General features: G+C 38.6%; 1 protein-coding gene across 1 annotated transcript; it reads right to left on the reverse strand.

Moving 5' to 3' along the window:
• Positions 1 to 790: 790 nt before the first annotated feature.
• Positions 791 to 1,717, reverse strand: LOC122441275 (olfactory receptor 140-like). The gene has a single exon (XM_043467677.1). The coding sequence runs from the start codon at positions 1,715 to 1,717 to the stop codon at positions 791 to 793; it is 927 nt and encodes a 308-aa protein (XP_043323612.1).
• Between the last annotated feature and the right edge of the window lie 12,844 nt (positions 1,718 to 14,561).

The raw sequence follows: 14,561 nt of genomic DNA on the forward strand, positions 1-14,561 counted from the left end.
GTAGGAGGCCTACAGAGCAACAGCTTTGGAACCTAACTATGCTTTTATATTGAGATTTGTAAAAGATGCTTAACTTTTTTCATATGCTTCTTCAAGTTTTAGTACAGAAAGACAAAATGTTCCCTTTATATTCAAGAAACACTGTGATCCATGAGGTTAAGAAAATAAGAGCATATTGAATAATTTCAAATTTCCTGATTTATTTTTCATTCCAAAGAAGAACTAGAGATAGATTATGAATTATCTGTTTTTCCTGTTGTGGGTGTCTCCCTTTTTGCTTTTGGTAAATTCAAAGTACATTAAGAAAAAACATAAGCTGTGATTCCCACACTCAAATGTCCCTTCCCCATGTATCTGCTAAAGAATTTCTGTCCCCTATTTGCTTTAACACAGACTAAGCAAAAAAGGGAAAAAAAACATTTTTTTGAGATCAAGATTCTATGAAAAAAGCCAATTTCATCCAAGTAACATATATGAAGAATTTACTAAAGCAGCAGTAAGACTCTGGAGAAAAAACTTATTCTACAGTCACCAAAGCAGGGGCTTATGCTTGTTCTTTCCATTGTCTAGTCTGAATCTATGAACACGAACATTGAAGCCTTGGTAAAGTGCAATAACATGTATGAATATGCCTAAAATATACCTAGTCATTAAATCATCAATAAGTACTAGATTCTAGACATTTATTTTCTGCCAGTGGTTGGCAAATTCTTAGTGTTATTTCACAATTTACAACGGGCACAATCCTCCCTAGGTACACAAATGATCACTTAATTGGCTCATGACTACTCTAAGTTATTCTCTTCCTCAACAAACTCCTCATGGCATTTTTAACCTCTGCATTTCTCACTGTATAAATAATAGGATTTAGCATGGGAGTAAAGATTGCAAAGAACACAGCCACCCACTTGTCTGTACGGTAAGTGGCTACAGGGCGCAAGTGAGTTAATATACAAGGGACAAAAAAGCATACCACTACTGTAAAGTGGGAGCCACACGTAGAGAGCGCTTTGCGCCTGCCTTCAGAGCCGTGGGATTTCAGGGAGCTCAGGATGACTATGTAAGAGACCAATAACATGGAGAAAATAAGCACGCACATGCCCCCACTGTTAGTTGCCACCACCATTCCGGGTTGGTAGGTGTCACTGCAGGCAAGTTCCATCAGGGAGAAGAAATCACACATGAAGTGGTCAATGACATTGGGACCACAAAAGGTCAAGTCGACCGTAATGAGAATCTGCACAGTGGCATGTAGGATCCCCCCGATCCAGGATACCACCACCAGGAGCTGGCAGAGCCCTTTTCGCATGATGGTCGTGTAGTGCAGAGGTCTGCAAATAGCCGCATAGCGGTCATAGGCCATGGCGATGAGAAGGATGATCTCTGATGCTCCCAGGAAGTGCTCCACAAAGAGCTGAGTCAGGCAGCCACCCCGGGAGATGGTTCTCCTCTGGCGCAGCAGGTCAATGGTCAATTTGGGTGTGCTCACACAGGTGAAGAAGGCATCTAAGAAGGACAAGTGAGTGAGAAAGAAGTACATGGGAGCAGAAAGCGCGGGGCTGAGGGAGATGGTGATGACAATCAGCAAGTTGGCCAGCACAGTGAATAAGAAAATGAACAGAAAGACAATGAAGAGTATTTTCTGTAAGTGTGGATTCTGCGTGAGTCCCAGGAGAACAAATTCAGTCACATTATTGGGCAGTGTAAGGACATCCATTCAGGAAATAACCGTCTTTCCTGGGCCCCTAATTACCTACAACGGAAAAAAGAGTGATACCTTTTAATCATGAAAGGATTGTGGTCTGAATTTCTAAGAACAAAAATAGTGCAGTCATTTTTAACAGTGGAGCGTGTCCTTGGCACTTTTGTCCCAGTACTTCTTTCAAGTCTTCCTACTTCTTACAGGACGGCTTTTTAGCTTCAGACACCTGTCCCCTGTCAACTGTAAAACATCTATAGGGGCAAGATCTGATGTGCAGTTTACTGAGAAAACACTGGGCTCTCTACATGAGACCTGGATTCTCATTCTGGATCCAACTCCATGTGCTATTCTAAGTCATCGCGGTGCTCCATGACTCCAGCCCTCCTCTATGTCTATCATCTTACAAATTATAATTCCCAGATGTATCTTGTAAGCTGAGAAGTGCTGCCCACAAGTAAGAGTTATTTTCTCTTTCGTGGGTATTTACATTTGAAACTTTGGCTCCAGCAGTGGAAAGGAAGACAACATCAATAAATATCTGTCATAAACTAGATGTTTTGGGAAGTGATTATAAGTCCTTGGTGACACCTTCTGTCTGGTCCCTTTCAGAACACACATACTATTCAAGGGTGTTTCCTCACTTACCTCAGTGCCTGGAATAGTGCCTGAAACTTACTAGATGATACTAGATGATGCATAAATACTTTGGGAATTGCCATTTTCCATGGGTAAGAGTATGACTCTTCCCCAGAATGTAAGGGCTTCTCTGGTGACTCAACAGTAAAAAATCCACCTGCAATTCAGGAGACCCAGGTTCAGTCCCAGGGTCAGGAAGATTGCCTGGAGAAAGAAATGGCAACCCCCTTTAGTAATTTTGCCTGGGAAATCCCATGGACAGAGGAGCCTGACCAGCTACAGTTCATGGGGTCCCAAAAGAGTCGGACACAACTTGGCAACTGAACAACAGCAACCAGACTATAAACCTAAGGGGGACTAGTGCTCTTTTTCTCTTGCTCTGTTTATCATTTTTCTCTACTTGATGAGAAACATAAATAAACATTTGAAAGGCAGTGCTTTCTAGTTTAATAGTTTTTGACATCCTTTATGGGGTAAATATGAAAATAATTCATTGCCTCTGGGAAAGAATATATTATTGGATCATTTTACTTTCAAGATAATTATGGCATTTTTATTGGTATTTTTATTCTGTAAAACTCTGTTCCACATATAATTTAACATAATGATATTCAGTCATATTCAGGCTAGCTTCTCTAGACTTGGACTGAAAAAAAATTTTGCATGAAGTTGTTCAGTACACAAGAATTTTTTTAAGCAAAGGAAATCCTTATTTTCAGAGTTCTAAAAATAAAATTTAATGTAGAGAACAGAACAAAAGAGTCTTCTAGGTAAGACAGATAATGTATTGCACATATAAACATGTACACACAGACTTGGCTTCCCAGGTGGCTCAGCGGTTAAAGAATCTGCCTGCCAAAGCAGGAGATGTGTGTTCAATCCCTGGATCAGGAAGATCCCCTAGAGAATGGAAAGGCAACCCACTCCAGTATTCTTGCCTGGGAAATTCCATGGACAGAACACCCTACAGTCACAGATCACAAAGAGTCAGACACACCTTAGTGACTAAACAACAGTAATACACAGACCAACAGAAACATAAATAAAACCTTTTACTTGTGATAAGTACTTATTACAAGTTCACTTATTCAATAAGCATCTATCAGAAGATTAGTGTGCACGTTAATATATATTGTTCACACAGTCATAAAGAGCATCCCTGTTAAATACACTTAACTGCTGAAATTTAATTACCAAAGAGCAGCAAGGCATCCTTCCATGATAAGCATGAGTTTCCCATTCTTTATGTTTCTGCTACATGCATTCTCATGCCTTCTTCTCCTGTCTTCCCATAGTACCCAACATCATCATTCCTGGTTACAGGATACTTCATACTAACAGAATAAGAAATCTGGCAGCATAACTTCTCAACAAAAAGAGATGAGAAAATATAAATATAATGAAATATATTCTACAAAAATATAAGTCTTTCTTTTCCAAGATAAGGGGGTACAGAGGTTTATTGTGCAATCACCTAAATTAAGTCTTAAACATATGTGGACACAAAGTGGACAGTAAACTGCACATCGACTACATTTCCTTATTCTGAGGTGGGATCCCCCAAAAGATCAGAAAATAGTGAAATGACATAAAGCAAGGTTTAGATGCAATTACCTAAAGTTTTTTGAAAATAACTAGGAAGAAGCAGAAATAACTTTTTCATATTTCTTTGTCTCCACAATACTCTTTCTACTAATAAATCCTATAGAAAATATTTTTAGAGAAGAAATATTAATATTTATAAGTATGCTCAACACAGTTATTAGGATCAGTGGAAAACTTAGAAATGATATGGATTGTTCCACACTGGAGAAATAGATGATTACAATATAGTGCATCTCTTTAATCAATGTGTAGTTTTTAACAGGTGCTTTTAAAAATTGTGAAATATCATACTAACATTCTGTAAAGTCAAGAAAACTGTAGATGCTCTTTTAAATTGTATAATTATTCTGACTAATTTAATTCTAACTAATTGCAGCATGATTCTAACTAATTTAAAATCGTATCAATACAAAGAGGCCCTGAGATGTTTTTACTTCTAAGTTGATGTTTTGTACTTGAGTCTGTCATTCTTGATGTTTCATATGATGAAAAAGGAGTTTCGGTGTCAGGTGAGGATGAGGGGTAACTATATGATTTGTCAGTTATATTTAATTCTCAGAGTCCATGATTACACAATTTCCTGGGGAAAAAAAGAAAGACTCACCTGTGAACATGTCTGACATAGGTTCTGGCAACAGTTGCTTCACCAAGAAAGAAGTAAAATTGTAAACTAGCAAAATACTAACTAGCCCAGCTACAGTAAGCATACATTCTGATTTATAAGTGGTATCTTTGGATAAGCTCTCAAAGCACTTCTATATATCCTGTTTGGGGCAAATTCTGTACAGTTTCTTAGCTATGGCTAACAGGACCTCAGAGGCATTACATCATCATTAGCAGCTCTGCCAATGATTCAAGTATTTCAGGTAAATTAACACAACAGTGGAGAAGTTCTATAGTACTCATCTTTAATTTTGAACTTTTCCTTGAGTCTACATGAAGGTCAAATGCTATAAGAGGAAAAAACATTTGAATACTTATGAAATTAGGTTTTTGATAACAAATGAGCTTCTTAATATGGAGATTAAATATTTAGTAATGTATAAGTAAATATTTAGGCAGTCAACTATCTGAGTTTTAAAGTTTTATTATAATATTTAAATTGATCTACAATCCATGCCAGTCATAATTTTTAAATACTGCCTTCAGATTTACTTTGAGTGATCAGTTCTAAGCCCTATTATAATATTGGCACTTCACATCAGGTAAATTTTACAGTAATTTTTCAAAGTAGTTGTTTCTTGTGCCAATTTTGAATTTAGATTGACATGATAATGATGAAAATAATTTACTCTTCAATTGTATTCAGAGATGGTAATTTTTTTTCATTTAAATTTAATTGAGCAACATCCATATGCAATAAAAAAAATGGGCAATACTATTGACAGTTTATAACAAGGAAATAGAAGATGGGGGATAAAAAAGCCATTTGCCAAGGGGAAATAAGATGCCTGTTCACTAGATCCTGGACCAGGATCCTTACTGTTAAATTAATATTTTAGGAGTAAACATGTTTATGCTGTAACATGTAAACATTACATGTTTATGCTACCACCAACTGTAAAGCTCAGCATTATTATCTACTGAAAGAAATCAGTACTAACATTTGAAATAATTTTGTAAATGAATGTAATACAATTTGACTCAGGAATATTCTTCATAGAAGCAGCCTCACTCAACAGGTTCAAATATGCTTCATTAATAAGAAAACTAAATTGGACATAACAGTCAATTGGTTTCAGAGAATCTGGTCATTATGAACAACATGTGTCACACATGAAAAGAGTTTAGGATAACTGAAAACTTGTGACTAAACCTAGTGTGACTCAGTTCAGTTCAGTTCAGGTGCTCAGTCATGTCTGACTCTTTGGGACCCCATGAATAGCAGCATGCCAGGCCTCCCTGTCCATCACCAACTCCCGGAGTTAACTCAAACTCATGCCCATCGAGTCGGTGATGCCATCCAGCCATCTCATCCTCTGTCGCCCCCTTCTCCTCCTGCCCCCAATCCCTCCCAGCATCAGGGTCTTCTCCAATGAGTCAACTCTTCGCATGAGGTGGCCAAAGTATTGGAGTTTCAGCTTCAGCATCAGTCCTTCCAATGAACACCCGGGACTGATCTCCTTGAGGATGGACTGGTTGGATCTCCTTGCAATCCAAGGGACTCTCAAGAGTCTTCTCCAACACCACACTTCAAAAGCATCAATGTTTTGGCGCTCAGCTTTCTTCACAGTCCAACTCTCACATCCATACATGACCACTGGAAAAACCATAGCCTTGACCAGACGGACCTTTGTTGGCAAAGTAATGTCTCTACTATTTAATATGCTATCTAGGTTGGTCATAACTTTCCTTCCAAGGAGTAAGCATCTTTTAATTTCATGGCTGCAAGCACCATCTGTAGTGATTTTGGAGGTCAAAAATATAAAGTCTGACACTGTTTCCACTGTCTCCCCATCGATTTCCCATGAAGTGATGGAACCAGATGCCATGATCTTAGTTTTCTGAATGTTAAGCTTTAAGCCAACTTTTTCACTCTCCTCTTTCACTTTCATCAAGAGGCTCTTTAGTTCCTCTTCACTTTCTGCCATAAGGGTGGTGTCATCTGCATATCTGAGGTTATTGATATTTCTCCCAGCAATCTTGATTCCAACTTGTGCTTCTTACAGCCCAGCATTTCTCATGATGCACTCTGCATATAAGTTAAATAAGCAGGGTGACAATATACAGCCTTGATGTACTCCTTTTCCTATTTGGAACCAGTCTGTTGTTCCATGTCCAGTTCTAACTGTTGCTTCCTGACCTGCATACAGGTTTCTCAAGAGGTGGGTCAGATGGTCTGGTATTCCCAACTTTTTCAGAATTTTCCACAATTTATTGTGATCCACACAGTCGAAGGCTTTGGTGTAGTCAATAAAGCAGAAATAGATGTTTTTCTGGAACTCTCTTGTTTTTTCGATGATCCAGCAGATGTTGGCAATTTGGTCTCTGGTTCCTCTGCCTTTTCTAAAACCAACTTGAACATCTGAAAGTTCAGGGTTCACATATTACTGAAGCCTGGCTTGAAGAATTTTGTCATTACTTTACTAGCGTGTGAGATGAGTGCAATTGTGCAGTAGTTTGAGCATTCTTTGGGATTGCCTTTCTTAGGGATTGGAATGAAAACAGATTTTTTCCAGTCCTGTGGCCACTGCTGAGTTTTCCAAATTTGCTGGCATATTGAGTGCAGCACTTTCACAGTATCCTCTTTCAGGATTTGAAATAGCTCAACTGGAATTCCATCACATCCACTAGCTTTGTTCATAGTGATGCTTTATAAGGCCCACTTGACTTCACATTCCAGAGTGTCTGGCTCTAGGTGAGTGATCGCACCATCGTTATTATCTGGGTCTTGAAGACCTTTTTTGTACAGTTCTTCTGTGTATTCTTGCCACTTCTTCTTAATATCTTCTGCTTCTGTTAGGTCCATACCGTTTCTCTTCTTTATTGAATCCATCTTTGCGTGAAATGTTCCCTTGCTATCTCTAATTTTCTTGAAGGGATCTCTAGTCTTTCCCATTCTGTGGTTTTTCTCTCTTTCTTTGCATTGATCACTGAAGAAGGCTTTCTTATCTCTCCTGGCTCTTCTTTAGAACTCTGCATTCAAATGGGAATATCTTTCCTTTTCTCCTTTGCTTTTCATTTCTCTTCATTTCACTGCTATTTGTAAGGCCTCTTCAGAAAACCATTTTGCCTTTTTGCATTCCTTTTCCATGGGGATGGTCTTGATCCCTGTCTCCTGCATGATGTCACAAACCTCCATACATAGTTCATCAGGCACTCTGTCTATCAGATCTAGTCCCTTAAATTTATTTCTCACTTCCACTGTATAGTCATAAGGGATTTGATTTAGGTCATACCTGACTGGTCTAGTGGTTTTCCCTACTTTCTTCAATTTCAGCCTGAATTTGGCAATAAGAAGTTCATGATCTGAGCCACAATCAGCTCCCAGTTTTGTTTTTGTTGACTGTATAGAGCTTCTCCATCTTTGGCTGCAAAGAATATAATCAATCTGATTTCAGTGTTGCCCATCTGTTGATGTCCATGTGTAGAGCCTTCTCTTGTGTTGTTGGAAGAGGGTGTTTGCTATGACCAGTGTGTTCTCTTGGCAAAATTCTATTAGCCTTTGCCCTGCTTTATTCCATACTCCAAGGCCAAATTTGCCTGTTACTCCAGGTGTTTCTTGACTTCTTACTTTTGCATTCCAGTCCCCTATAATGAAAAGGACATCTTTTTTTGGTGTTAGTTCTAAAAGGTCTTGTAGGTCTTCATAGAACCATTCAACTTCAGCTTATTCAGCATTACTGGTTGGGGCATAGGCTTAGATTACCATGATATTGAATGGTTTGCCTTGGAAACAAACATATCATTCTGTCATTTTTGAGATTGCATCCAATCACTGCATTTCGGACTCTTTTGTTGACCATAGTGGCTTCTCCATTTCTTCTAAGGGATTCCTGCCCACAGTAGTAGGTATAATGGTCATCTGAGTCAAATTCACCCATTCCAGTCCATTTTAATTCGCTGATTCCTAGAAATTCGACATTCACTCGTGCCATCTCCTGTTTGACCACTTCCAATTTGCCTTGATTCATGGACCTAATATTTCAGGTTCCTATACAATATTGCTCTTTACAGCATCAGACCTTTCTTCTATCACCAGTCCCATCCACAACTGGGTATTGTTTTTGCTTTGGCTCCATCCTTTCATTCTTTCTGGAGCTATTTCTCCACTGATCTCCAGTAGCATATTGGGCACCTACCGACCTGGGGAGTTCCTCTTTCAGTATCCTATCATTTTGCCTTTTCATACTGTTCATGGGGTTCTCAAGGCAAGAATATTGAAATGGTTTGCCATTCCCTTCTGCAGTGGACCGCATTCTGTCAGACCTCTGCACCATGACCCAACCGTCTTGGGTGGCCCCCATATGGCATGGCTTAGTTTCATTGAGTTAGACAAGACTGTGGTCCTGTGATTAGATTGGCTAGTTTTCTGTGATTATGGTTTTAGTATGTCTGTCCTCTGATGCCCTCTGGCAGCACCTACTGTCTTACGTGGGTTTCTCTTACCTTGGATGTGGGGTATCTCTTCACGGCTGCTCTAGCAAAGTGCAGCAGCTGCTCCTTACCTTGGACGAGGGGTACACACCCATATTATTGTGCTATGATATTTGTGATGGCATATGCCAAAGGCAATCTAAATGAAGATTTGAAATAAATAAATAAAGAACTACAAGGGGTATGGATTTTCTTCTGAAGTGTGTTCATGAAAATGTCTTGAACTTGTCTTTCAACTCTGGAATTAAAGCCAGAGTCATATCAGAATTACCATGTACTGACAAAGTCATTGTTCCCAACCTCATAAAGATTAATATCTATTCAAAATGTCCCATTGAGTGATCATCCAGCTTCTGCTTAAATATATACAGTGTGGTTAAAGAGACAACTTTAGAACCTCTATACCTGTCTAGTCCAGCACCCCAGAGCCTAGTCAAGCATGAAAAAGAAAACAAAAAGAGTAGAATTAGTCCTAAATCTGTGAAACCTTTCCATAAAAATAATTTTTCAAAGAGGACTTCCTGAAGCTATACAAGGAAAGTCATTTCTAGAATACAAAATAGAGAACAGAGTGGATAAAAACCCTGGAGAGACAGAAACACAGATTCTCAAACTTGAAGTATAAACCAGAAGGAAAATAGAAGGAATAATGCATAGATTTTATAATCATTGATAAGAAACTAGGTGAGGTATGATATGATATTCGATAGTTTCAGAGACTAAGTTTACAAAACCAGGTATCTAACAAATTATTCTTATGGGCAGCTTCATTCATTTAAATACATAGAGAAACATGTTCTAAAAATAATAAAACTTTCAATAGCACAAATCACATTAGTCTACTCCAAAAGACTTTCATCCTGGAAGGACATCTCCTAAGTTGTTTACCAGGAATGGAAAAGATTCTGGAGTTGGACTGTGGTCTCAAAACTCTTCCAGATATACTTCTAATTGAAGTAGAAACAAATACAATTTTTGTGCCAATAATCATATTGTCATGGGTAGAATCACAGAATGCAGAAACACAAAATGTACCTCGGTAAACTATTTGCAGAAAAAGGAAAAACTGTTTAAAGAAGATGATAGGGTGTGTGTGTGTGTGTGTGTGTGTGTGTGCGTGTGTGTGTGTGTGTGAATCACTCAGTCATGTCTGACTCTTTGAGACTTCATGGAGTGTAGCTCTCCAGGCTCCTCTGTCCGTGGAAATCTCAAGGCAAGAATACTGTAGTGGGTAGCTATTACCTTCTCCATGAGATCTTCCCATCACAGAGACTGAACCCAGGTCTCCTGCATTTCAGGTGGATTCTTTCCCATCTAAACCCTCAAGGAAGTCCTGGTGAAATAAAATTCCTGTATCTTAATCTTGAAGTAGTGTGGCTATGCTCCATTACATCTTCATAACCATAATATGCATGCTAAATAATTTTGCATTATGAAGTCTACAGATTTCTTCAACAGGGCATATGCTACTCATGTCAATTCAGTTCAGTTCAGTTGCTCAGTCTTGTCTTAGTCTTTGTGACCTCATGGACTTCAGCACGCCAGGCCTCCCTGTCCATCGCCAACTCCCAGAGCTTATTCAAACTCATGTCCATTAAGTCAGTGATGTAATCCAAGCATCTCAACCTTTGTTGTCCCCTTCTCCTTCTGCCTTCAACCTTTCCCAGCATCATGGTGTTTTCAAATGAGTAAGTTCCTCTCATCAAGTGGACAAAAGATTGGAGTTTCAGCTTCAACATCAGTCCTTCCAGTGAATATTCAAGACTGATTTCCTTTAGGATGGACTGGTTGGATCTCCTTGCAGTACAAGAAACTCTCAAGAGTCTTCTACAACACCACCAGGTCAAAAGTATCACTTCTTCAGCACTCAGCTTGCTTTATAGTCCAATTCTCACATCCATATATGACTACTGGAAAAACCATAGCTTTGACTAAATGGACCTTTGTTGGAAAAGTAATGTCTCTGCTTCTTAATATACTGTCTAGGTTGGTCATAACTTTCCTTCCAAGGAGCAAGTTTCTTTTAATTTCATGGCTGCAGTCACCATCTGCATTGATATTAGAGCCCAAAAATATAAAGTCTGTCAGTGTTTCCACTGTTTCCCCATCCATTTGCCATGAAGTGATGGGACCAGATGTCATGATTTTCGTTTTCTGAATGTTGAGCTTTAAGCCAACTTTTTCACTCTCCTCTTTCAATTTCATCAAGAGGCTCTTTAGTTCTTCATTTTCTTCCATGAGGATGGTGTCATTTGCATATCTGATGTTATTGATATTTCTCCTGGCAGTCTTGATTCCAGCTTGTGCTTCATCCAGCCCAGCGTTTCCCATGACATACTCTGTATATAAGTTAAATAAACAGGGTGACAATATACAGCCTTGACATACTCCTTTTCCTATTTGGAACCCATCTGTTTTTCCATGTCCAGTTTTAAGTATTGCTTCCTGACCTGCATACAAATTTCTCAAGAGGCAGGTCAGGTAGTCTGGTATTTCCATCTCTTTCAGAATTTTCCAGAGTTTGTTGTGGTCCACACAGTCAAAGGCTTTGGCATAGTCAATAAAGCAGAAATAGATGTTTTTCTGAAACTCTCTTGCTTTTTTGATGATCCAATGGACGTTGGCAATTTGATCTCTGGTTCCTCTGCCTTTTCTAAATCCAGCTTAAACATCTAGAAGTTCAGGGTTCATGTATTGTTGAAGCCTAGCTTGGAGAATTTTGAGCATTACTTTACTAGTGTGTGAGATGAGTGCAATTGTGCGGTAGTTTGAGCATTCTTTGGGATTGCCTTTCTTAGGGATTGGAATGAAAACTGACCTTTTCCAGTCCTGTGGCCACTGGTGAGTTTTCCAAATTTGCTGGCATATTGAGCGCAGCACTTTCACAGCATCATCTTTTAGGATTTGAAATAGCTTAACTGAATTCCATCACCTCCACTAGCTTTGTTCATAGTGATACCTCCTAAGGCCCACTTGACTTCACATTCCAGGATGTCTGGCTCTAGTTTGATAATGACACCATCGTGATTATCTGGGTCGTGAGTTTCTTTTTTTGTATAGTTCGGTTGTGTATTCTTGCTACCTCTTTTTAATATCCTCTGCTTCTGTTAGGTCCATACCATTTCTGTCCTTTATTGTGACCATCTTTGCTACTCATGTAGTGGAAGGCTGAATCTTTCTATCAAAAGAAGAAACTATAAACACATCAATGACATATACACAAACTTGTATTTTAGTAGCCAACCTCATTTTGGAAAAGAGCTAAAATTCATTCATAACAAAGTTTTGTTTACCTGAGTAATACTTTCTTTGGGCAATTGAAAAGTAAAGATCCCTGTGTTCTTTTTATATATCTCTTATAAATAATCTTGTAAAGCAGTTTTCAAATAAGACTTCCAATTCAAGGAAATAAGTGTTAAAGCAACTTTCTAATAAGTGAAGTGTTTTCTGTATATATTTGACTATGTGTTTTTAAACACACTTTCATTTGCTGGCTCCAAATAATTGTTAAGATAACAGTGTAACTTACTATGGTATATAAATAAAGAGTTTGTCATCAATCAAATACCAGCCCTGAAGGGATTCTGTATAATAAATACATTAGAGGAGATGGAATAAGAGTATCAGGAATATGACATGTATTTCATGATCTAGTTATTTAATCTTTCTGATCCTCCACTGTTTTCTTTTTTTTTTTTTTTTTTTCATTTATTTTCACCAGTTGGAGGCTAACCACTTCACAACATTGTAGTAGTTTTTGCCATACATTGACATGAATCAGTCATGGAGTTACATGTATTCCCCATCCCGATCCCCCCTCCCACCTCCCTCTCTACCCAATCCCTCTGGGTCTTCCCAGTGCACCAGGCCCGAGCACTTGTCTCATGCATCCAACCTGGGCTGGTGATCTGTTTCACCCTAGATAATATACAAGTTTCAATGCTCTTCTCTTGAAACATCCCACCCTTGCCTTCTCCCACAGAGTCCAGAATTCTGTTCTATACATCTGTGTCTCTTATTCTGTTTTGCATATAGGGTTATCGTTACCATCTTTCTAAATTCCATATATATGTGTTAGTATACTGTATTGGTCTTTATTTTTCTAGGTTACCTCACTTTGTATAATGGGCTACAGTTTCATCCATCTCATTAGAACTGATTCCAATGAATTCTTTTTAATGGCTGAGTGATATTCCATGGTGTATATGTACCACAGCTTCCTTATCCATTCGTCTGCTGATGGGCATCTAGATTGCTTCCATGTCCTGGCTATTGTAAACAGTGCTGCAATGAACATTGGGGTGCACATGTCTCTTTCAGATCTGGTTTCCTCGGTGTGTATGCCCAGGAGTGGGATTGCTGGGTCATATGGCAGTTCTATTTCCAGTTTTTTAAGAAACCTCCACACTGTTCTCCATAGTGGCTGTACTAGTTTGCATTCCCACCAACAGTGTAAGAGGGTTCCCTTTTCTCCACACCCTCTCCAGCATTTATTGCTTGTAGACTTTTGGATAGCAGCCATCCTGACTGGCGAGTAATGGTACCTCATTGTGGTTTTGATTTACATTTCTCTGATAATGAGTGATGCTGAGCATCTTTTCATGTACTTGATAGCCATCTGTATGTCTTCTTTGCAGAAATGTCTGTTTAGTTCTTCGGCCCATTTTTTGATTGGGTCTTTTATTTTTCTGGAATTGAGCTTCAGGAGTTGCTTGTATATTTTTGATATTAATCCTTTGTCTGTTGCTTCGTTTGTTATTGTTTTCTCCCAATCTGACGGCTGTATTTTCACCTTGCTTATAGTTTCCCTTGTTGTGCAAAAGCTTTTAAGTTTCATTAGGTCCCATTTGTTTAGTTTTGCTTTTATTTCCAATATTCTGGGAGGTAGGTCATAGAGGATCCTGGGTCGGAGAGTGTTTTGCCTATGTTCTCCTCTAGGAGTTTTAAGTTTCTGGTCTTACATTTAGATCTTTAATCCATTTTGAGTTTATTTTTGTGTATGGTGTTAGAAAGTGTTCTAGTTTCATTCTTTTACAAGTGGTTGACCAGTTTTCCCAGCACCACTTGTTAAAGAGGTTGTCTTTTTTCCATTGTATATTCTTGCCTCCTTTGTCAAAGATAGGTGTCCATAGGTTCGTGTATTTATCTCTGGGCTTTCTAGTCTGTTCCATTGATCTATATTTCTGTCTTTGTGCCAGTACCAGACTGTCTTGATGACTGTGGCTTTGTAGTAGAGTCTGAAGTCAGGCAGGTTGATTCCTCTAGTTCCATTCTTCTTTCTCAAGATTACTTTGGCTATTCGAGGTTTTTTGAATTTCCATACAAATTGTGAAATTATTTGGTCTAGTTCTGTGAAAAATACCGTTGGTAGCTTGATAGGGATTGCATTGAATCTATAGACTGCTTTGGGTAGAATAGCCATTTTGACAATATTGATTCTTCCAATCCATGAACACGGTATGTTTCTCCATCTGTTTGTGTCCTCTTTGATTTCTTTTATCAGTATTTTATAGTCTTTCTA

The sequence above is a fragment of the Cervus canadensis genome, chromosome 5, assembly GCF_019320065.1.
Source record: "Cervus canadensis isolate Bull #8, Minnesota chromosome 5, ASM1932006v1, whole genome shotgun sequence".
NCBI classification, from domain to species: domain Eukaryota; kingdom Metazoa; phylum Chordata; class Mammalia; order Artiodactyla; family Cervidae; genus Cervus; species Cervus canadensis.

Bases quoted from the DNA above. Each gene is read 5' to 3' on its own strand.
- LOC122441275 (XM_043467677.1), bottom strand. From the start codon at position 1,717: ATGGATGTCCTTACACTGCCCAATAATGTGACTGAATTTGTTCTCCTG.